This window comes from Macaca thibetana, chromosome 15 (genome assembly GCF_024542745.1).
Source record: "Macaca thibetana thibetana isolate TM-01 chromosome 15, ASM2454274v1, whole genome shotgun sequence".
Lineage (NCBI taxonomy): Eukaryota > Metazoa > Chordata > Mammalia > Primates > Cercopithecidae > Macaca > Macaca thibetana.
Window position 1 is genome coordinate 82,723,742 of NC_065592.1, and position 24,391 is coordinate 82,748,132.

General features: G+C 35.9%; 1 protein-coding gene across 3 annotated transcripts in view; it reads left to right on the forward strand.

Annotated features, from left to right (window-relative positions):
- The window catches only part of SMC5 (structural maintenance of chromosomes 5), a 104,525-nt gene extending 80,562 nt beyond the window's left edge, over window positions 1-23,963 (forward strand). The window contains exons 18-25 of one of the 3 annotated variants that reach the window (XM_050760907.1): window positions 13,199-13,324; window positions 15,666-15,710; window positions 16,132-16,227; window positions 16,683-16,787; window positions 16,993-17,112; window positions 19,178-19,357; window positions 19,440-19,535; window positions 21,272-23,963. In XM_050760907.1, coding sequence (XP_050616864.1) covers window positions 13,199-13,324; window positions 15,666-15,710; window positions 16,132-16,227; window positions 16,683-16,787; window positions 16,993-17,112; window positions 19,178-19,357; window positions 19,440-19,535; window positions 21,272-21,412 — 909 coding nt within the window. In that variant the 3' untranslated portion in view covers window positions 21,413-23,963. Of the gene's footprint in view, window positions 1-13,198; window positions 13,325-15,630; window positions 15,711-16,131; window positions 16,228-16,682; window positions 16,792-16,992; window positions 17,113-19,177; window positions 19,358-19,439; window positions 19,536-21,271 lie in introns of those variants that run through there. The other 2 variants (XM_050760908.1, XM_050760909.1) reach the window with 2 other exon arrangements.
- Window positions 23,964-24,391: the final 428 nt, after the last annotated feature.

The following is a 24,391-nucleotide window of genomic DNA, read 5'->3' on the forward strand; positions in this document are numbered from 1 at the left end:
ATCATAGGGAAGGTGAAGAGGAATCAAGCGTGTCTTACCATGACGGCGAGAGAGAGAGAGAGTGAATGGGGAAAGTGCTGCACACTTTTAAACAACCAGATCTTGTGAGAACTCAGTATCATGAGATCAGCAAGGAGGAAATCCACCCTCATGAGCCAATCACCTCCCACTAGATTCCTCCCCCAACATTGAGGATTATGGTTCGACATGAGATTTGGATTGGGACACAGAGCCAAACCATATCAAATAGTCTTATGAAAAAAATCAAATTGCAGTGTAAGTCGCTAAAACAGGGTTTCTCATCTCAGCATTATTGACATTTTAGAATGGATAAATTTTTTGTGCTTTTTAGAATGTTTAGCAGCATCCCTAGCCTCTGCCTGTTAGATGTCAGTAGTACACACACACACACACACCCCTCACCCCAGTTGTTACAATCAAAAATGTCTCCAGACATTTGCCCCCTGGGGAGCAAAAGTACCTCTGGTTCAGAACCACTGGTCTAAAACTACCAGGTTACAATAAATACAGGAGAGCAAGAAATATATTAGATGACACTGAGGAATACAGTCAGCAAAACCTAGAATATAAGGAACTCTGTAGGGCAAATATTTACTTCAGCACTCTTCAATAGAAATACAGTGTAAACTCTACATGTAACTTTTTTTTTTTTTTTTTTTTTTTGGAGACAGAATCTTCACTCTGTTGCCCAGGCTGGAGTGCAGTCTCGGCTCACTGCAACGTCCACCTTCTGGGTTCAGGCGATTTTCCTGCCTCAGCCTCCCAAGTAGCTGGGACTACAGGCGTACCACCATGCCCTGCCAATTTTTTTGTATATTTGGTAGAGATGGTGTTTCACTATGTTGGCCAGGCTGGTTTCAAACTCCTGACCTCGGGTTATCCACCCACCTCAGCCTCCCAAAGCCTGGATTTATAGGCATGAGCCACCGCACCCAGCCTGCATGTAACTTTGTAGTAGCCAGATTTTACAAAGCAAAAAGAAATGGGTTAAATGAATTACAATATATTTTACACAGTATATCCAAAATATTGTCATTTCAACTTATAAGCAATATTGAAAATTTACTAATAAGCTATTTTGTATCTCATATTGTCTTCAAAATACTTTATGCTTAAAACACATCTCAAGTCAGTAAATTTTCATCAAAAATACTTGATCTATATTTTGATTTTCTAAAACTGACAGTTGAAAAAGTTAGGTTCACATACCCAAGCTGTTCCATTTTCCAATAGCTAGGAACAAGTATCAGTTTTTAATTTTAAATTTAAATTCAAATTTAAAATTCAGTTTCTCAGTCGATTTAGACACATTTTAGTGCTTTATAGCCACATGTGACTAGTTTCTATTTTATTGGGCAGTACAGTTTCTGAAATATATTTCAAGGAAAAATGGAAGGGGAAACCTAAAAGTTTAAAAGGACTTAAGAAATGTATTAACCAAATATAATGGGTACACCTTATTTTGATTCTGATTTAAACAAATCAACTACTTTTAAAAGGTAGAAAAAAACAGGGAGATTTTAATACTGACTCAGTACTTGATAATAGAATTTATTGATAATATTTTTAGGTTTGATAGTAGTATTATGGTTATGGGTTTTTTTTTTTTTTTTTTTAAAGTCTTTGCCTTTTAAAGATATATTGCCACAATATTTATGAAGGAAATGATAGGCTGTTTGAGATTGCTTCAAAATATTCCAGAGAGAGGGCCATTTAGGACGGGAGTATACATGAAACAATATTGGTTATGAGTTGATAATTGTTGAAGCTGGATAATAGGTATGTGAAGGTTTATACCATTCTCTCTACTTTCGTATATGTTTGAAATTTTTCATTACAAAAAGTAAAGCCTCCATTCTTGGCCATGATGAAGTAACAGGAACCATATTTCCTGTCTCACTTGAAACCACTAAAAGATGTGGCAAACTATGTCAAATAGAGGTTTTCAGACATTGGACAACAGGCAGCACAGGACAGTGATCCTTGAGAGAAGGGGTAAAAAGCAAAGTGAGCTCTATGATTGCCTCATCTTACTGCTTGGAAAGAGTTTCCACACCACAATGCAAGGAACGTGACAGAATAGCACTACAGATCCTATAGACATTAAAGGATATTAAGAGAATATGATTAAAAACCTTATGCCAATAAATTTGACAACTTTGATGAAATGGACACATTTCTTAAAAGACACAAAACTACCAAAGGTCACTCAAGAAGATAATAGGTAACTACACTAACTTTATATTTATTTTAAAAATTGAATTTCTTATTAAAAACTTTACCGCAAAGAGAACTTCAGTCCCAAAATCTTCGCTGGTGAATTCTACCAAGCATTTGTAAAAGAATTAATCCCAGCTGGGTGTAATGGCTGACACTGTAATCTCAGCACTTTGGGAGGCCGAGGCAGGTGGAACCTTTGAGTCAAGAGTTCAAGACCAATCTGGGCAGTGTGGCAAAACCTTGTCTCTACAAAAAATACAAAAATTATGCAGGCATGATGGAATGCACCTGTAATCTCAGTAGCTACTCAGGAGGCTGAGGTGGGAGGCTCACTTGAGCCTGGGAGGTCAAGGCTGCACTAAGATATGATTGGACTGCTGTACTTCAACCTGGGCGACAGAATAAGACCCTGTCTCAAAAAAAAAAATTAATACCAGTTCTACTTAAGATTTTCCAGAAGTGAAGAGGAGGGAATACTTCTTGAAGCATTATATGAGGCCAGCATTACCTGATACTAAAGATAGGAGAACTAAAGACTAATACCTATCATGAACATAGACCTGAAAATTCTTAATAAAATGTTGGCAGGTCAGATCCAACAATATATAAAAAGTAATACATTGTAACCAATTAAGTTTTATCTCAGATATATAAGGTTGGTTTAATATTGGGATATTCATCAATATAATTCACCATATTAACAGACTGAAACTGAAAATCTAGATCATTTCAAAATATACAGAAAAAATGTCAAAATTCAGCATCCCTTCGTTATAAAAACTTTTTGCAGCTAGCAATCGAAGGAGACTTCATCATTCTGATAAAGGATATCTGGAAACCAACAGCTCATATCAATCTTAGTGGAAAACTGTAAACTGTCCCCTTACGATTGGGGATGAGGAAAATGCCCACTATCACCACTTCTAGTCCACATTGTACTGGAAGTTCTAGTCAGTGCAGTAAGGCTAGAAAAATTAAATGTATTAAATGTTTAAAAAAAAAAAAACCTCCAAACATGATCATCTCTGTGGAAAATCTTAAGGAATCTACAAAAATGCTGCTAGAACCATCAGTGAACATTAGGAAGATTGTAGGAGATAAGTTCAATATATAGAAGTTCATTGTGGCCCCACCTACAATAAACAATTGGCAATTGCAATTTTAAACAGTACTATTTACAATAGCATCAAAAATGAAATACCTGACTGGGCATGGTGGCTCAAACCTATAATTCTAGCACTTTGAGAGGCCGAGACTGGAGGATGACTTGAGCTCGGAAGGTCAAGGCTGCCACAAGCTGTGATTTCACCACTGCACTTCAGCCTGGACAAGGGAGTGAAACCCTGTCATTAAAAAGAAAGGCTTTGGGAGGCCGAGATGGCCAGATAATTAGAGGTCAGGAGTTCGAGACCAGCCTGGCCAACATGGCGAAACCCCATCTTTACTAAAAATACAAAAATTAGCTGGGCATGGTGGCACACGCCTGTAATCCCAGCGACTCGGGAGGCTGATACAGGAGGATCACTTGAACCCAGAAGGCAGAGGTTGCAGTGAGCCAAGATCATGTCACTGCACTCCAGCCTGTGTGACAGAGTAAGATGCTGTCCCAAAAAAAAAAAAAAAAGGAAAAAAATACTAGGTATATATTTACAAGACTTGTATCCTGAAAACTACGAAACTTTGATGAGAGAAAACTTTTCTGAGAGAAACTAAATACATTGTGAATCAAAAATTCAGGATTTCTTAAAATGTCATTTCTCTTCCAAATCTATAAATTCAATAAAATTCCCAGCCAGATTATAGAAATTGACTTATTCTAAAATGCAATAGACTTAGAAGAGCAAAAACAACTTTGAAAAATAAGTTGCAGGACTCCCACTAATTTTAAAATTTATTATGACGTTACAACAATCAAGACATTGTATCTGTATTAAAGCAGATATATATGGATCAGTGGAACAGAATAGAGAATCTAGAAATACATCCACGTATTTATGGTCAGTTGTTTTTTTGTTTTTTTGTTTTTTTGGTTTTTTTTTTGAGAAAGATGCCCAGGGAATTCAATGGGGAAAGAGTAATCTTTGTAACAAGTAGTGCTGGAACAATTGCATAGTCATATGTAAAAAATTAACCATACCTTTACCTCGTATCATATACAAATGAGTCACAGACTTAAATGTAAGAGCTAAAATTATAAAATTTCTTGAAGAAAATGTAAGAGAAAATCTTAGTGACCTTGGTTTTGGCAAGGATTTCTCGGATAAAATAGAAAAAGCACAAATTATAAGAGAAAAAGAATCATTGCATTCATCAAAATGAACAACTTCTGCTTTTCCATAAATGCTGTTACAAAAAGGCAAGCTACAAACTGGGAGAATATATTTGCAATACACCTCACAGAGGACTTGTGTGTAGACCAAGAGGACTATGCCTGTGGGCCAAATCTAGCCCAAGGTCTAGTTTTTGTAAAGTCCCTGTGAGCTAAGAATAGTTTTCATATGTTTGAGAGAGAGAGAAAGAGAGAGCGTGTGTGTGTGTAATGTGACAGAGACTTTATATGGCCCTCATGTGGCTCTCAAAGCCTAATTTCCTTATTGGCATTTAAAGTTTGCTGACCACTGATGGATGCTATAAAAATAATTTCAACTATCAATACAAAGAAGACCAACCCAGTCAAAAAGTGGGCAAAGAACTTCACCATACTAAAGGAAGTATATGAATAGTAAATAAGCACGTGAAAGATTCCCAGCCTGACTTTACTGGTCTTAGGTAGAAAAGAAAAAGTATATATATATATATATATATATATATATATATATATATATATATAAAAGAAAAGCTGCCCAACCTTATTAGTCAGTAGGGAAGTTTATATTAAAGGCATGAGTTACACCATAAACTCACTAGAATCGCTAAAATTTTTAAAGACTGATCATACTAAATTGCTGAGAATTTGGAGCAGCTGGAACTGTCATACACTGCTGGTGGGAATTTAAAATGTATATCATCACTGTGGAAAATCATTTGGGAGTTTAAGGGCTAAATATATACCTGACATATGAAATGAAAGGATATGTCTATGAAAGATTGGTACACTAATATATAACAGCTGTCTTTGTAATAGCTAAAAACTGGAAATAAGACCAGGTGCAGTGGCTCATACCTATAATCCCAGCACTTTAGGAGGCCAAGGCAGGAGAATCATGCCCAGGAGTTTGAGACCAGCCTGGGCAACATAGCAAGACTCTGTTTCTACAAAAAATTAAAAATTTGCCTGGCATGATTGTGAATGCCTGTAGTCCCAGCTACTCGGGAGGCTGAGGTTAGAGAATCACTTGAGCCTGGGAGGTTGAGGCTGCAGTGAACTGTGATCTAGCCTAGGCAGTAGAACAAGACCCTATCTCAAAACAAAGAAACAACAACAAAAATGGAGGTTAATGCCCAGCAACACCTGAATGATTAAACAAATTATGGTATGTGGAATATTACTCTGCCACAAAAAGAAATGAATTACTGATACACACATGAATGAATCTCAGTGAAGCTGAGTGGAAGAAACCAGACCAAAAGAGAGCCTGCACTATGTAATTTCAAAGCTTTTGAGGGTGATAGGTATGTTTATTATCTTGATGGTAATAGCTTTACAGATGTATATATTTGTCAGAATTCATCAAGTTGTCTCCTTTAAATATTGCAGTTTATGATTCCTTGGTTACACCCCAAAAGTTAGGGAGGAAAACTGAAATGAGTTACAAAAAAAATTAAGTTAGAGTTTTATCATTTATTTCACTTGTCTTTTTATTAGTATTTTTATTATGTCATTTTAAACATATACAAGAATATGAAGAGTAACATAACATCCATGTGTCCACTACCCCTCTTTAACGAATGTTAACCCTTGTCATATTTGTTGTAGATTTTTAAACCTATTCATGTATTCAGAGTCTCTTTTTACCCTTCCCCATCTATTCTACTTCCCCAGAGTCTGGCACTCTTTGGCAGGGTTATGTACGTGATTCACTGTACACTTAATTTAAATGTAATAAATGTATTTGTTACATAAATATGAATTATATAGGGGTGGCTTTTTGTGGAAAGCATCCATAGAGGGTAGATTTTAGGAAATGTAGACATAGGACTGCACAGGTGAATGGAAAGATTAAATCAGAGTAAAGTAGCAACTTTATTCTGAAGCCAACCTCTTCAGACCCTTTGACTTAAGAAAAACAATTTTGCTAGCAGATAAGCAACTAGGAGTATGCAGGCACAAACACACATAACCAAACAAAGCTGAAGATTAGGTTTGATATGCTAGGACTGGGCAAAAGCCACAGATGTGAAAGACAGGAGAGTCCTCTCCCCCACTCCCCACCTTCACCAAGAACAAAGGAAGGAAAGCATAGCAGAATGAATAGCAGTAGTATTCTAAATAGGTAGTCGGTGTCCAGCAAAGAGCAATCAAAGGTAAGTCCCAAATGGGAATGGGGAGTGAAGAAAATGAACTAGCTACCAGAGGAGAGCCTCATCAGGGCTTATTTCCTGGGCATGTGGGGAATGTCATCTGCTGCTTATTCATCTGTTCTATTGGTAAGTAATTGTAGAGTCTATGCTGAAGTTACTTCATTAATTGAGCTTATGAATGTGGTTGTTCCATATAGGAAATGTTGTTATAAAAGAGGTTTCATGAAGAAGTTGACCCATCAGGCAGATACTATTAATATGTATAGCTTTAAATCCAGTAACACAGTTGTATTAGTCCGTTTTCATGCTGCTGGTAAAGACATACCTGAGACTGGGCAGTTTACAAAAGAAGGAGGTTTAATGGACTTACAGCTCCTTATGGCTGGGGAGGCTTCACAATCATGGTGGAAGACAAGGAGGAGCAAGTCACATCTTACATGGATGGTGGCAGGCAAAGACAGAGCTTGTACAGGGAAGCTCCCCCTTATAGAACCATCAGATCTCATGAGACTTACTGTCATGAAAACAGCATGGGAAGGACCTGCCCCCATGATTCAGTTGCTTCCCACCAGGTCCCTCCCACAACATGTGAGAATTCAAGATGAAATTTGGGTGGGGACACAGCCAAACCGTATCAACAATACAATATTTGATTCTGGTGCCTGAAGTTTTACTCTTACATCAGTATTAACGAGAAGAAAATGATTTGTTTGTGTCATATTTACAGAAGTATGAAATCAATGGCTTTGGAGTAAGTACGCTCCTAAACTTTAACCCACTCTTGACACAGTGAGAGATACTCTTCCAATAGCCCTTATAAATGGATTGAGATTAGTACAGATTGGCATGGTGTTCTCCTCTGATCCATTTTGTTAGTAAATAGGATAAATACTGTGTTTGGGTTTTTTTTGGAGACAATCTCACTCTGTCGCTCAGGCTGCAGTGCAGTAGCACAATCTCAGCTCACTGCAACCTCGGTCCCCTGGGTTCAGGTGATTCACCTGCTTCAGCCTCCCAAGTAGCTGGGACTACAGGCGTGCACCACCACACCCAGCTAATCGGCTAATGTTTGCATTTTTAATAGAGATGGTGTTTGATGCCTCAAACTCCTGACATCAAATGATCCACCCACCTCGGCTTCCCAAAGTGCTGGGATTACAGGTGTGAGCCACCACACCTGGCCAAGAAATACTGTTTTGAGTATAGCTGACTGCTGTGTTTCTGGAAAGTAGGAAAGTTTTTTGGGGAGGGGGTTTTGTTTTTAATCAGTGAATTACTAATTTTTTTTTTTTTAACAAAGACAGCCACTTTCAAAGTTAAAGTTAAAATTCCTGTAGTTGAATGCATTTTGGGTATTCAGAAAGCACAAATAGCCAACATAACTTATTATGTATTATTTTGATTATATTTTAATGATGTATAATTTCTCAACACATTTGCTGTTTTGTTTTGTTTCCTTGAGAACAGGGTCTTACTCTCTCACCCAGGCTGAAGTGCGGTGGCACGGTCAACAGCTTGCTGCAGCCTGGAAATCCTGGGCTCAAGCAGTCCTCCTGCCTCAGCCTTTCCAGGTATCTAGGACTACAGGTGCATTCCACACACCTGGCTAATTATTTTTTATTTGTAGAGATAGTTCTCACTATGTTGCCCTGGCTGGTCTCAAACTCCTAACCTCAAGCAATCTTCCCACCTCAGCCTCCCAAAGTACTGGCCTGTGCCACCATACCCAGCCATTTGCATAATTTTAAAGTTAACTGGAGAAACTTAGCACATTTTGATTCTTTTTGTTCTTGATCCTTTTCCTTGCCCTTTGCCCAATTTAGCCATTACCACATTCCTAATTCACCTCTTTCTAACTATCACGGCTACTGCCCTGTCTAGGCATTAAGTCCTAATAGCTGTGGCCTCACTTTTTACTAATTTTGTACTCATTTAACTACCGGGAAAAAAAATTGTACTCATTTTTATATTCTGCTGCAGAAATCTACAGCTTTATAATGTTATACATGATCCAAAGCTTTACAGTAGTCTTCTAATGTCTACTTCCAACTTCTAGCCTTTTTTACCTTGGTTGACTGTTCCAGTGTTCCTACCATTGTTCATAACCTCTGTGTCGTTCCTGTATCGTTTGTTCACCTTTGTCATTCTGAGTCCATTGCTGCTTTTAAAACCAGAACTCGTCCTTGACATACATAAGTAACCTTACTTAACACTACCTCTGACTTTATTTTGCATTTCCTCAGCAATATTTTATACCACTCTGTTTTTCTTATTCATATGTTGATTTGAAAGTTCTTAAATGATCTGAGTGTACCTATAGTCCCGACTACTTCAGAGGCTGAGATAGGAGGATCACTTGAGTCCAGGAGTTCAAGTCCAGCCTGGGCAACATTGTAAGACCGTATCTCTAAAAAAATAAAAAATAAAATGTTAAATGCTTCTCATTTATAAATACTTTACCAGCCCTTTTGTAAGGTTCTTTCATTTCTTGTTGTGCATACTTGATACATGTTTGTTGCTGTCTGATCCTAGTCATTTGCCACACATTTGAGAGAGTCAAGAATGATGACTAAAAGTATGTAGTAGAATACGTGTATGGTAGTTCACTTTCTCTTTTACCTACTCTTGTTTTCTTCACGTGTTTGCTGCTGTTTATCTGCACATGATTTTATCTGTCTTATCTGTTCCTGCTATGCAGCTTCATTTGAACCAAAGAGAAATTTTTTTTCCTACTTGTCCCTTTGAACACATGGCAGGTTGCTCTGAGGAACTATTGCTACCATTTGGTTTTGTCCTTTTTTCTGTCATGAAAATAAATTCACAAAAGAAGATTGACAAAATTTCAGTAGAGATTGTATTCATGAGGGGACTTAGAGGTAACTAACCACCATGGAGTTTGATACTTTCTCAGATTTTTGGAAGATAAATAGGGCAACAGACCTATAAAACATCCCCTGAGAAAGGCAAATGGTTGGAAGCCTCTCTTTGGTAATGTCACTAACTTATGGACTATTTTTAGGACAAGTTAGTAAGCTGTCTGTAAATCCACACACAGAGATTGGTAAAAATTTCTGTTATTTTGTTTTTGACCGTGGGCAGGTTTCCTGACCACTCCAAGCTTAATCATTATCTGCAGCCATGAGTATGATACCTATCTAATTTAGAGGGATATTATGATACTCAGTTTAATAATATACATCAAGTTGCCTAGTGTGGTGCTTAGCATGAAGCCATGTTTCCTTTAAAAGTACAGATTTACATCAGAATTAATATTAGTTATAAAAATGGAAAGTTGTTACATTTATTTGCTTATACTAATACCAAATTTAGGAGTTCTGTGCTTTTCATATGACCTCTCTTCAGGCTACCTGCTTGCCACTCCCTCAAAAAAGAACTGAATTTCAGAGGAGACATTTTTTTTTTTTTTTACTTAGATGTGTATAATTTTGAAGAAAACATTTTACAAGGAAATAGTATTATTCCCATTATTTTATTGTTTATGATTAAATTAGTGTAAGTAGAATTTATGGTCTTGTGTATTAAAAGTTAAGATTATTATTTTCTAAATTTCAAGTATTACATTAAAATTTAAAGTTGACTTTTTAAAAAAATGAATGATTTTTATATTTTTAAATGTGTATTCTTTCTGGTAACTGAAACAAATGGTTAGCATTTGAATTTGAAATCAACTAAATTGGAATGAAATTTTATTAAAGGAAGAAGTGTGTTAATTTACAGCTAATGTTTTAGTAAAAGTTGATGATACCTGTGACTTAATTTTACTCATGTAGAAAATGGTTTTCATTTTATTTGATTCTTATTGTAATGAACTGTTACTAAAATAACAGTTTTAATATATGTAGTTTTCATAAGAAATTCTGTGAATAATTCTTACTTCTTCCACAAGAGGGCCTTCTTCGAAAAGCTTTTTCTTATTTAATGTCGAGGTATTTCTGTACAATTTCCATGACAAATGAACTTTCACAAAAAGAATTTTAGAAAAAAAGATAACACAAATTTTTTCTAGGATATATAACTACAAAGTAATCTTTTTTGAGATGTTAGTGGGGGATATTTTGTACATTTCACTTATTCTCTTATATCTTAAACCTATGGAGTATTTTCTATTCTCTATTAACTATTAAAGGCTAGACTCTAAGCAGAAATGTAGATAAAGCCTTTTCACAAGTCTGACTTTACAGCATTATCTGATATAATTATATATGCCTTCCCACTTCCACTCTTAAAAAGCTCAGCAAGAATTGTGGTTTTAAAAACAAAAAGCAAAACAGGTGCTACATGAAGATCTGTGTCACAAACACGTATGTATAGAAAGAATATTTTCTCATATAAATATTTTATTGCACATATGCCACCAAACAGAAACTATTAAATGAGGTTTTATCTAAGTCCAGAGCTTCAAATTATCAACTCATTGATATTTCTTTTCCATAATGTTCTAATACTTTATTTTTAGCAAAGTCCAGAGGAACAAGAATCAGGAATAGAAGAAATTAGGAGTATTTAGTTTGTATCCAGCTGTTCCTTGTTTTGCATTTGCCTGAGTACAATGGTCCTCAGCAGAGTAGGGGTGATTGGGAGTCTTTAACATTTTCTTTTATTTCTCTCAAGCTATAGGGACTGAGGAATTTATTCAAGAAAACCATAGTACTAAGTGGTTAGTATAAAGGATTGCCTGTATTTTCAGTTTGGTCCAGTATATATCCTTTTACTTTTCATAACTATTGTCTTGGTTTAGTTTATTTGCTATCAAACACGTGTGCATAAAAGTCACCTGAAGGCCCCCTTAATAATACAGGTGTCCAGACCTCAGCCCCAGAGATATTAATCAAATAGATCTGGAATGTGCTTAGGCCATTCCAAGTGTTTTTTGTGCCAACCAGAGTTTGAGGGTTAGTGAAAAGAGCAAACCAGACCTGTTTTATTTCTCAGAAATCTGCTAGTTCTGTAACCTTGGGCAAGTTTCTTAATGTGTCTGAGCCACCTCTACAAATAGAGATGACACTTTTCTTTAAGATCATAATTGGGATTAGAACAATTAACAGGATAGTGGTTGTAACAGTGCTTGACCTATAGAAGACATTTAGTAGATGAGATACCTTCCCTATTACATGTGAAATTCTTGCAGTCTGGCCCTTGTCCATTTTACCAACTCTGATCTTTTACATCCTTACAAATTCCTCTCCTCCAACCACATTAGATTACTTGTTTCTTAAAATAAAAAATTCATAATCACCTATCCTTGGAATGGTCATCTGCTGCTGTTACTTATTTCTTGTCATTTAAGGCTGTTAAGTTGTCATAGCTTCTGTGACCACTCTGACCTTCCCTACATACATACTCTGTCCAATCTGCTCCTGCTGAGAGGTGCCATGCTGTAATGAAAAGAGCATGTGTCCTGTAAGCAGACAGGGATCTGAATCATGACAGTCTCTAAATGTGTGGGCTTGGGCAAGTTACTTAATTCCTTTCAGTCTCTCTCTCTCTTTTTTTTTTTTAATGCACTAAATGAGGATAATATTACTGTGCTATGCTTGTGAGAAATAAAGGGAATAATGTATGCGAAGCACCTAGCCAAGGGCCTAGCACATAAGCATTCAGTAAAGAGTACCTGTTTCTGTTATGGTAATGATCCTGTGTCTCTTTCTCCTTATTCACCTTTCTGTGACCAATGCAGATTATAATACTGGCATTTAATAGGTTCTCGGTAATTATTTGGTAAAGGAATGAATAGGTCCATGAATAAATAACCACATGGAAGGTACTTGGAACACTATCAAGAACGATTTCAAGGTCCTAACTACATTTGAGTGCTGAGTTTTCTGATATGAAGCCTGTGTACTGTGTAACTCAAATCTGATTATAATATAAATACATGACCGGGCCTGGTGGCTCACTCCTGTAATCCCAGCACTTTTGAGAGGCCAAGGCGGATGGATCACTTGAGGCCAGGAGTTGGAGACCAGCCTGGCCAACATGGTGAAACCTTGTCTCTACTAAAAACACAAAAATTAGCCAGGCATGGTGGTGCACATCTGTAATCTCAGCTGCTCGGGAGGCTGGGACGTGATAATCCCTTGAATCTGGGAGGCGGAGGTTGCAGTGAACTGAGATCACGTCACTGCACTCCAGCCTGGGTGACAGAGCAAGACTCTCAAAAAAAAAAAATAAATAAGTAAATAAATAAATAAATACAATTACCTGGAGCTAAGCTAAACTTTCAGAAAAAGGCAGTAAAATTTAAATTTTACACCTCTTATGGATTAGAGAAATGCCAGGTTATTGATGTGCTGATGTATTTTAAAGTTCAAATTTAACCTTTATAATAAAAAGAGTCATTATTTGAGATACGGTTTCAGATAATTTGATTATCATAATCAGAATTCAACAATGTATTTAATATGTGGTAGTTTACTAAAACAGCCCTCTGCTTTAACAGTAACATTCAAATTTTCGAAATAAATTTTTTTAATAGCAACATTTCATTGAGTTGGATGAAAACAGACAGAGATTATTGCAGAAATGCAAGGAACTTATGAAGAGAGCTAGGCAAGTATGTAACCTGGGTGCAGAGCAGACTCTTCCTCAAGAATACCAGACAGTAAGTATAAAAAGTATATAATGCTACAATTGCCATATTTAACATATTTTTAAGATTATAGGATCTTAAGCATTGTAACAGGCCATGAAAAATATGATGTGTCATAAAAAATAGGGAGTTTTTCCACATTTTTAAACTGAATAGATATATAAAATAATGTTGCTTAACAGATCAATGTTATTGGTACTATAACATTTATTCTTCCAATACAAATGCCTTTTAATGGGTACAGTTGGAACATACAGTTTTCCATGGAAACATTGTGCCAGTAATTGGTATATCAGAAATAACAAATAGGACATTTTAAAAATAAAGGGAAAATGAAAATGTTTCCCCAGAAATTGGGGTGTTTAATTAGGGTTCAATGGGAGCTGAATATTTAGGACTAACATCTGCCAATAAGAAAAGGAAAAAAAGAGGTCTTACTTCCATTATATGTTTTATGCTGACATACCACTCAGTAAAATTAGGAGATGCTGCCCTTTAGTCACATCCCACTGTTAATTTACATACCTCTGTGACAAGTGGGGATGATACTTTGCCTGCATACCTATTCAGAATAATGTCAAAATGAAATTATAAAATAAATTTTAAAATATCTAGTATTGGTGTGTCTTTTTAAAATTCTTAATTTCAAATGTTATCTGTTTCAATAGATAATGAAATGACTACTAAAGATATAAACAACTGGAAAAAAATTAATGGATTATAATTTTCAAATCCTCAACTGATTTATTTTATGATATCAGACACAGAATCACAGAGAATGGATTCGACTATTTGGATACATACTAGGAACTCAGTAGATATCTTTAAAACGAATTGAGAAGCTTATTTCTAAAAACAGTAGAATATCTTCAGAATACATTGTGTTGTTATAAAATAAATATAAGTACAATCTGTACTAATTTTTTCTTTCAGAAAAAGCATGATTCTGTTCTTGATAAGTCATACTGTTTTTGAATCAAAATTAGAAGATGATTAATCATTAAAATGTATTAATTACCTCCTATATGGCAAGCATTGAACAAGACAGACATACTTCCATCTCAGCTGAAACTTATATTCTAGTCTGGAAGATTAGGTAGATGAAAACACAAATCAAAAATCAGATAATGTCAGATAACAAGAAATGCTAAGAAAAATAAAACAGGGTGAGGAGATGGAGTGACATGGATGGGAACTTGGTAAGGGAAGCCTCCTTTGAAAAGATACCATTTTATAACAGTCCTGAATGAAGAGAACAGATCAGTCAAGTGAAGATGTGAGGGAAAAGTATTCCAGACAGAGAAAACAACTTAGACAAAGCCCAGAACAGAAGTATGTTTGGGACATTTCAGAATAAAAGGAATCTCATTGGGGTTAAAAATTATCCAAGCAGAGAAGAAGGCAGAGGCCAAGATTATGTAGGGCTTTTAGACCATACAAGGAATTAAGGTTGTATTCTTTTGGGATGGACTCCAGTGGAGGATCTTAAACAGAAAAGTGACATTACTACTTTTATGAAAGAGCACTCTTAACTTCTGTTCTTCTAGATGGAGGATAAAGTAGGGATACAAGAATGGAAGCAGTGAAACCATTTAGGAGGTCATTTCTTTGGACCACGCAAGAGATATATAATGGCATGAATTAGGGTGATAGCACTGAAGAGAGAGAGGGAGAAGTTGACAGATCTTAGATATCTTTTAGTGACAGAGCCAGCAAGACTTGCTGATGGATTTGACATGAAGGATAAGAGAGAGAACCCCTAAATTTTTCACCCGAACAAATTACGGTGCTATTTACTGGAATGGAGAAGATTGAAGGAGAAACAGGGTTGCTTGAAGTGGTAGGTAAGGTGGGTGAAATCCAGATTCTGTTTCACCATCTTAAATTTAAGATGCCTGTTAGAGTCAAGTGAGGATATCGAGTAAATAAATGTTGGACACATGAGCTTAAATCTCAGTGAGTACGTCAGAGATTCAACAAAGGAATATTTGAAGGTCTATAGAAGTTGAACTGCTTTCTAAGAGGTTAAAATAATAAGCTGAAGATATTAGATTAATATGTCAAGATCTTTTTCAGGGTTTCAGGATTCATTTTGTACCATGTAGTATACAGCCTTTGCAGGTCGTGCTAAGTCAAACAATGTAATTGTTTGCCTCCCCTCAAAAAAAAAAGTGTCTGTTCTAATTTGTCCCCATGGCATGGACTCAGAAGATAGTACCGTGGTGAAATTCAACTGTCAAAGTAATTAGATACTAAGGATGCTTTTTTAGTTCTTCATAAGTGCAGTATAAAGTTCTAACTTCTTGCTCTCTTTCAATGCCCCACATATTCTGGACCCATTCTACCAATTCAGCAAGTACCCACCATTCCAAATGGACACAACTCCTCACTCCCCATGGTATGCAGTACTCATTCTTTTTTCCCAAGCTCCTGTCTTCCCTCTGCCTTGTTCCTCCCTAGCCATTTGCTTTAAGGCCCAGAGATGAATTCTAGGCCTTTGGATTCTCTTAACTCTCCTATAGCATGAACTGATACTTCTTTTCTCTAAATTCCCTAGCCTATAAGATATGTACTGCTTGTTTGAATACTCAACATCAATACGTTGCCTTAAGGTGTTATCCAGTACATACATTTTGTTTTCTTTAAAATACAAACTTTCGAAGGCAAATGACCCTGTTTATTATTCCTTTGTATCCTTGTGTACCAGCATGCTGTAGAACAGATAGTAGATAACTTATTCAGCAGATTATTTTTCTTTTAACTATTTGAATGGAACCGTTTTCATTGTATCTATAATGATGGGCAATTTTTTTCTTTAGGTTTTCCAAGACCTTCCAAACACATTGGATGAAATTGATGCTTTATTAACTGAAGAAAGATCAAGAGCTTCCTGCTTCACGGGACTGAATCCTACAGTATGCCTGTTTCTCTACTCCCATTCTGCATCCAGCCACCACCACCACCACCCTCCCCATACACACACATACACACACAGAGTTCCCTCCAGTACTTGCCTCCCACTCTGTACTAGAGCTCTTGGTAATGATAAGCTAGACAGCAGGAACAATGTGCTTTAAATGCCAGATTCTGAATCTATTAGAATTTTAAATAGATTCTTCCTAAGGAACACAATGTTCTGTGCCTTTTCTTTATAAAAAGAATAGTCGGGCTAACCTGAAATACTGCAATGTCTAGTTTTTCAAGGATAAAAAATGTCACTTTCAGTATGTAATAAGAACATAAATTATTTGCATACAAACAATACAGCACAATTGCCATTTTCAGTTAATGTTTTAATCAATGCAAAATTGTATATACTTTTATACTTTGGTAGATTTATCTTAAAGAAGTTTTTTTTTCCCCCTGCCAGATTGTTCAGGAGTATACAAAAAGAGAAGAAGAAATAGAGCAGTTAACTGAGGAACTAAAGGGAAAGAAAGTTGAACTAGATCAATACAGGGAAAACATTTCACAGGTAATTTTTTTAGTTTTTAATCTTTACTTTTTATCATGTGATTATTAATGAAATGGGAATGTAGAATAATGGAAAATGAGATGACATGCTTAAGAGAAGTGTGTTATGCCCAGACTGATACTGATATAAAATTTACGTGAAATTTTGTGTCACAATATAGTAATACTGCTTTTAAATTATGTTTTTATATTGTGTTTATTTGTAGGTAAAAGAAAGGTGGCTTAATCCTTTAAAAGAGCTGGTAGAAAAAATTAATGAAAAATTCAGCAATTTTTTTAGTTCTATGCAGTGTGCTGGTGAAGTTGATCTCCATACAGAAAATGAGGTAAAATTGCATTTGAAATATATTTCTGGCAAGTAATTTTAATTATATGCTTAAAGTACATATAAATTATTTATTTACTTTAGAGTTTTATCTGTGAAAAGTTTTGTTTACCAAAATGTTGAAAGAAAGGAGAAAATCACCTATGGGATTCTATTAGGGTCACTTTTTTTGGTGGGGGGTGATGTTTGGAATTAGTAACTAATACCTTGTAACTCTTTTTATACAATCTGAGTAATGGTTATTCAGTTGTATTGAATAAATATGTTACTTTATAAAGCTACCACAACTGGAGTTAGAAGACTCATAAACAGATTAGTTTGAAATATAGTATATATCAGTGTCTTTTTTTAATAATTTAAGAATTCATGGTTGGGTGTGGTGGCTCACGCCTGTAATCCCCAGCACTTTGTGAGGCCGAGGCAGGCAGATAGCTTGAGCTGAAGGGTTTGAGACCAGCCTGGGCAACATGGCAAACCCCATCTCTATAAAAATACAAAAATTAGCTGGGTGTGGTGGTATGCACCTGTGGTCCCAGCTACTTTGGAGGCTGAAGTACAGGGATGGCTTGAGCCTGGAAGGTGGAGGTTCCAGTGAGCCAAAATGGTGCCACTGCACTCCAGCCTGGGCAACAAAACCAGACGTCTCAAAAAAAAAAAAAGAATTTAAGAATTCATGAGAATGAAAATATTGGGAAATTTGCTACTAATTTCTTGTGCTATAACTTTATGCATTGCAGTTTGGGCTAAAATTAATTTTTCGTTAAGACAGGCAAAGGCCAGGTGCTGTGGCTTGTGCCTGTTCCCACTTTGGGAGGCCAAGGCAGGAGGATCACTTGAATTCAGGCATTTTGAGACCAGCCTGGGCAACACAGTGAGACAGAGACTCTGTCTCAAAACAAAAGTAACTACTAGAAAATTGAAAATTACATATGTGGATTGCATTGTATCTTTCTCTTGGTCAGTACTATCTTAGACCTTAAAGCTCTATTCAATTAATAGGTAACCTTTAATTAGTAAGTTTCATGTTTTTTGTTTTGGTTTTTTTGAGACAAAGTCTCGCTGTGTCACCCAGGCTGGAGTGCAGTGGCACGATCTTGGCTCACTGCAACCTCCACCTCCTGGGTTCAAGCTATTCTTCTGCCTCAGACTCCTAAGTAGCTGGGATTACAGACGCCCGCCACCACGCCCGGCTGATTTTTGTATTTTTAGTAGAGACGGGGTTTTCTCATGTTGGCCAGGCTGGTCTCAAACTCCTGACCTCAAGTGATTCACCCCCATCGGCCTCCCAAATTGCTGGAATTACAGGCATGAGCCACCGCACCCAGCCTAATTAGTAAGTTATATACCTCATTTTTAAGGTAAATCTGAACCTGACATAGAAATGCCATCAATAAGAATAGTAAATAAAACTTAGAGCATCCTCAGTTTTGGCAACATTTATAAAACACTAATGTACTCATTACAACAAATATTTATTGAGCACCTATTATGTGCCAGGCTTGCTTTTTGCTGAGTATTGTGTGTATGTATGACTTAAGTTTTCAAAGTATATGTGTAATTCCTACCTTGTTTTTTCCTTCTTAACCAACTGAAGAAGTTAGGGGGATTCTTGGCCCTCTGCAGTTATCATACACAGCCACTTCTCTAGCACAAGAGAGCATAGCACTCCATTACATTCTAATTGCTTTCACCTGCAGTTTAAGAACCTAGCACTTTGGAACTAGAATAGATAGTGCCTTTCCAGGACAGAGTTCCTCACTCAGTAATTTCTAAAAACTCTTGGGGAAGCCTAGTAAACTTGAATAGAATGGTATAGAGGAGGAAAATGTTAATTTAATCTGAATATTTTCCTTATCTAAATAGATCCTTGAAAACCCTTAGAGCTTTTAGATGGTAACTGTTTGCTTAATATTATTTTTAAAAATACATATATATTTATTGTTATATAAACTAGTGTCACTAAATATTGAATTCTTTACTCTTAGTTAATTCAATCCATTTTCAAATAATAGAATGACATTACCAGAGGAAACTCATTTTTCATCAACTTTTTAAATGTTTTATAGGAAGATTATGATAAATATGGAATTCGAATTAGAGTCAAATTTCGCAGTAGTACTCAACTACATGAATTAACTCCTCATCATCAAAGTGGAGGTGAAAGAAGTGTTTCTACCATGTTATACTTGATGGCACTCCAGGAGCTAAATAGATGTCCATTCAGAGTAGTTGATGAAATCAATCAGGTATGGTGATTGTTCTGTTATTTGGATCTACTTATATCCTATAATAGAAATAAATATAATCATTATTATTGCCATTGTTTAGGGAATGGACCCAATCAATGAACGGAGAGTGTTTGAAATGGTTGTAAATACTGCCTGTAAAGAAAATACATCTCAATACTTTTTCATAACACCAAAGGTAGGTAAAAAGTAACCTAAAAGTGGTCATATACTCGGAAATTCCCTGTGACTTAATCATATAGTTTTTGTCCCAATATGTTCATATTAGCAGGAACACTCCCAAAAAAGGAATTTAAAAGGTTAACAGTAATATCTACATTATTAAAGGGACAAGTTCCAGTGTCATGCTTAATCAGAGGAAGACATGTAGGAGACATATTATTATGTTCTAAAATTGAGATTTTCTCATTCCTCTTCTAGAAAAGGTACTCTTTCAGCACTAAAAGATGACTGGGGAATACAACCGCTAAGACTCTGATTCTTCATTTTCCCAAAAAAGCCTCTCTTGTCATATACTGCCCTTCCTCTTTATTTGCCACTAACACTATGCTGGCCCAGGGGAAGTTTAAGTATCCCAACATCTTCTGCTCACAGGTTAATTCTCATAAAAACAGAATTATGTTTGTAGATAATTTTTCATAATCTAGAACCATTACAATGGGAAATTTTCTTTTGTTAAATCTAGTGTTGTGAGTAAATTAAAAAGCATATATATTCAAAGATGTGTTTATTAATATAATCAGATTTTTTCCTTTTTAAGTATTCATGAAAAATTTTGGCCACGTGCAGTGGCTCACACCTGTAATCCCACTACTTTTTGAGGCCAAGGCAGGTGGATCGCTTGAGCCCAGGAGTTCAAGACCAGCCTGGGCAGCATGGCCAAACCCCATCTCTACAAAAAAAAAAAAGCGAAAATTAGCTGGACATGGCAGCATGCGCCTGTAGCCCCAGCTACTTGGGAGGCTCAGGCACGAAGATTGCTTGAGCCTAGGAGGCGGAGGTTTCAGTGAGCTGAGATCACACCACTGCACTGCAGCCTGGGTGACAGAATGAGACCTTGTTCCCCCTCCCACCCAAAAAAAAAAGAAAAAAATTGTTTTTACCCATCCTACATTCAGATTTTTATTAAATAGTGTCATCTGTATTCTTTTTTTCACAGATAGTCTTGTGGAATAGTCACATCTGTTAATACCCTACTGCTTGCCAAATACCTTAGCCTACAAATGTCCCTCTTACACACTTTTCAGGATACCAGGCTATCAAAGAAGTTGCTTGAGAAGTGTTTATAAATAAAAAGTAAAAGTATCTACCCTAGGAAAATTATGGAGGACATACTCTTTTCCAAGGTCTGCCAAGGAAGTTGAATAATCCCAGTTATCTTGTGAATCTAGAGGACTCAATTATTCCTTATTTTGATTGTTCTTTAGGCCAGGCTACAGGTATGCTAATTTAGGTAAGGATTACAGTCTGGCAAGGTTTATATTGAGGTGTTTAAGAGCTTCTTAAGGCTCTTATTGACTGGGCGTAGTGGCTCACACCTGTCATCCCAGTACTTTGGGAGGCCAAGGCGGATGGATCACCTGAGGTCAGGAGTTCGAGACCAGCCTGGCCAACATGGTGAAACCCCGTCTCTACTAAAAATACAAAAAACTAGCTGGGCCAGGTGGTGCGTGCCTGTAATTCCAGCTACTCTGGAGGCTGGCTAAGAGGCATGAGAATCTCTTGAATCTGGGTGGTGGAAGTTGCAGCGAGCTGAGATCGCACCTCTGTACTCTGGCCTGGGCAGCAGAGTGGGGAAAAAAAGTTTTATTAATATTACAAATAAAATCATACATTTGACTGTACACATGTAAGGTTGGAAAACTATACTTCTCAGTATGTAGCTTATATGACAATTTGTTTTAATACTTACAGCTCCTGCAAAATCTTCCTTATTCTGAAAAGATGACAGTTTTGTTTGTCTACAATGGCCCTCATATGCTGGAACCAAACAGATGGAATTTAAAGGCTTTCCAAAGGCGGCGGCGCCGTATTACATTCACTCAACCTTCTTAATAAAAGTAAAGAGAGGGAACTTGGGAATTTTTTTGTTAAATTCTGTTTATAAGTATGGCTCAACTGAATAAAAGTTAGGAGATTGATTAAAACGAAAAGCAGTTATTTTTGGAAACCTGCTTTTAAATACAAATAGGTTGATAATGGAAACCTTAATGACCTTTCCAAAATATCATCTGGTAGTAAAAGTTAAGTCTTCTTCAGTGTTGGTTGAACTTGAGTCCTTGGCATTCTGACCATGAGTCATTGAGTTCTCATGTTAAAAGGTACTTAATATTACAAATCAAAGGTACAGTGGAAGAGGGGTTAATCACAAGAAGTTACTTATATGGTAGCCCTGAGCTTTAATTGCAGAGTAACTTTAATTACTTTTAGAGCCTAAAGATGACTCTAGAGCGTAAGTCCTAGTTTCTCCCAGTGTTATATTTAATTTTTAAAAATTGATATGAAAATGTCTAATGTATAGTAATAATTTATGACAGATCTATTCCTTTCTTCCTATTAAAAAAGATTACCTTATCTCCAGTAGGAAATGGAATTTTATGGGCCTTTAAAAGAAAGTTTTATGAAACTTGATGCTATAATTTTATTGGTATTTCAAGGGGAAAAAAACACTGGGGTTCAAAAATCGTAGTAGAACTGCTTTGAAATGCTACAAGGTGGCCACTAGATGATGCAAAATACAACCAAAATTTTGACAGAGAATAAAATTAGGTGACAAGCATTTTTAAAGAATAACCTTGTAAAGTGTGGGGGCAGGGGTTGCTTTTTTTTATTTTATTTAAAGTCAATTGTATTTTACATCTTAAATTTCTAAAAGCATTTTTATAATTATTTTTAGTAAGATTTTTCTTAAAATTTCATATACTGGTTTCTACAATTTATATTTGAAATTTCTCAGTGTTATGTAAAGAGTGACAGAAAAGCATTGATTTCTTTAAAACCATAATGTTTTTAGAACTTAAGCTTATAGGGCCTTTCTTACAATGTTGATGTACCCATTATCTTAGAAAATCTAGTTTAAACTGTTTTCTTTCAGCGCAAAAGAATTAAATGGGAAAATCATTTGTTGAAGTTATACTAATTAGTAGAGCCAAACAAATTCTCTTCTTTTAAAAAATAAATCTTATAAGAAAATAGACAGTCCACGGTCATGTCTTTGAACAGTGGATTGGATCTGTGCCAGTAATGACAAAATTATTTTTTTTTTACTTGTTTGCCTGAATAAATTGAAGAATTGCTTTCAGTTTGAGTTTTGTATATTCTTAAGTAGCCATTGAAATTTATAATCTTATTAGGTCAAAAAATGGTGAACCATAAGTTTATGTCCTCTCACTTAGACATTTTCTCTTCAAAAAGGTGTTTTCTTTTTTATAAAAATTTTAAAAGAGCCTTCCCTTCTTTAGCTCCAGTGCATGAAGTATGAAAATATTTTAAAATGACATTTTTAGTAATATGAGCAAGTCATGTAAACATTGAAGAACTTGGTAACATATTAGTAAATGGATATTACCAAATGTTTTCATTGTTAATTACTTTGCTTTCCACCAAAATATCTTTACTAAAATGTGCTTGGTGTAGTTTGTTTATTGTCTAAATTAGTGCCAGTCATCTTATTTCTGCAAAATGAGTATCAATGTGAAAAAGAAGCGTCAAGATTAAGCATGCTTGAAAATAAAATGGTCAGTTACATTTCAATTTACATAGACCAACAACTGTTCCATACTTTGTTTGTAAACATTTAATTTCTCTACGGGGCAAAATTAATATTTGGCTTTACATTGAATTTTGAGCTGTGAAGAATAAATTATGTATCATTTTAGCATATTAAACGGTAGTAAGTCTAGCACATAGTCTCAGCCACTTAAAACTTTATTTTCTGCAAAAGTTGTTTTTTGTTTGTTTGTTTGTTTGTTTTGAGATGGAGTCTCGCTCCGTTGCCCAGGCTGGAGTGCAGTGACGTGATCTCAGCTCACTGCAACCTCCGCCTCCTGGGTTCAAGTGATTCTCCTGCCTCAGCCTCCCGAGTAACTGGGACAACAGACACGTGCCACCACACTCGGCTAATTTTTTATACTTTTAGTAGAGATGGGGTTTCAGTATATTGGCCAGGCTGGTCTCGAACTCCTGACCTCGTGATCCACCCACTTCGGCCTCCCAAAGTGCTGGGATTATAGGCGTGAGCCACTGCACCTGGCCAAAAGTTGATTTTTAATTACATAAAAATTGTAAAACCTTCTAGTAAAAACTTGATTTGGTGAATACACTGGTATTTAAAAACCTTAAGGTGACAACCATTTTCTATGCCTGAATCTTCATTGGTTTGCCTTGGAAGAGTCTCTGTTAAAAGGTTTTCCATATTCAAAGTAAAAGAAAAGACTTCTTGCTTTCTAATTGTCTCTTGGACACAGGCCTATTTTCTTTGGGGTATAAACCTTTAGATGTGAAAAATGTAATTTCATTCTGCTGCTGTGTGTGCGTGTGTGTGTAATTGAAAAAAACTTTGTGGGAAATCCTACTTTGTTGGTAATAAATCAATATTTTCATATTCTTTTGGTGTATGTTATTTTAAGTGAGAACTATTTTTTATACTCTGAACCTTATTAAGAGTCATTTTGGTTTTCAGATTTACTAAAAAAAAGTCTGTTGAGTAACCCACATTTACAAAATAGTGTTCAGCAGTCTATTAGTGTTCAAAAGGGTAGAAATTTTAGTCCCTTGTCTGCCTGCAATGAAATCACAGTCTAATAGAAGCAATAAACACTCATGAAAAAAAGGTTTAAACAATGTAAAGAAGTCAAGTTACAGGGCCAAGTATTCATCAGAGAGGCTGCAACATAGGTTAGCTGTTTTTAGGTTTAAACACTAAGTTTACTAACATGCCCAATAGCCAATTTTCACTTATTACTCCTTACATTAAGCTACTATATAAAGTAATCTTTTTGAAATATATTTTTTAGTCAGGCAGACTTTTTCACT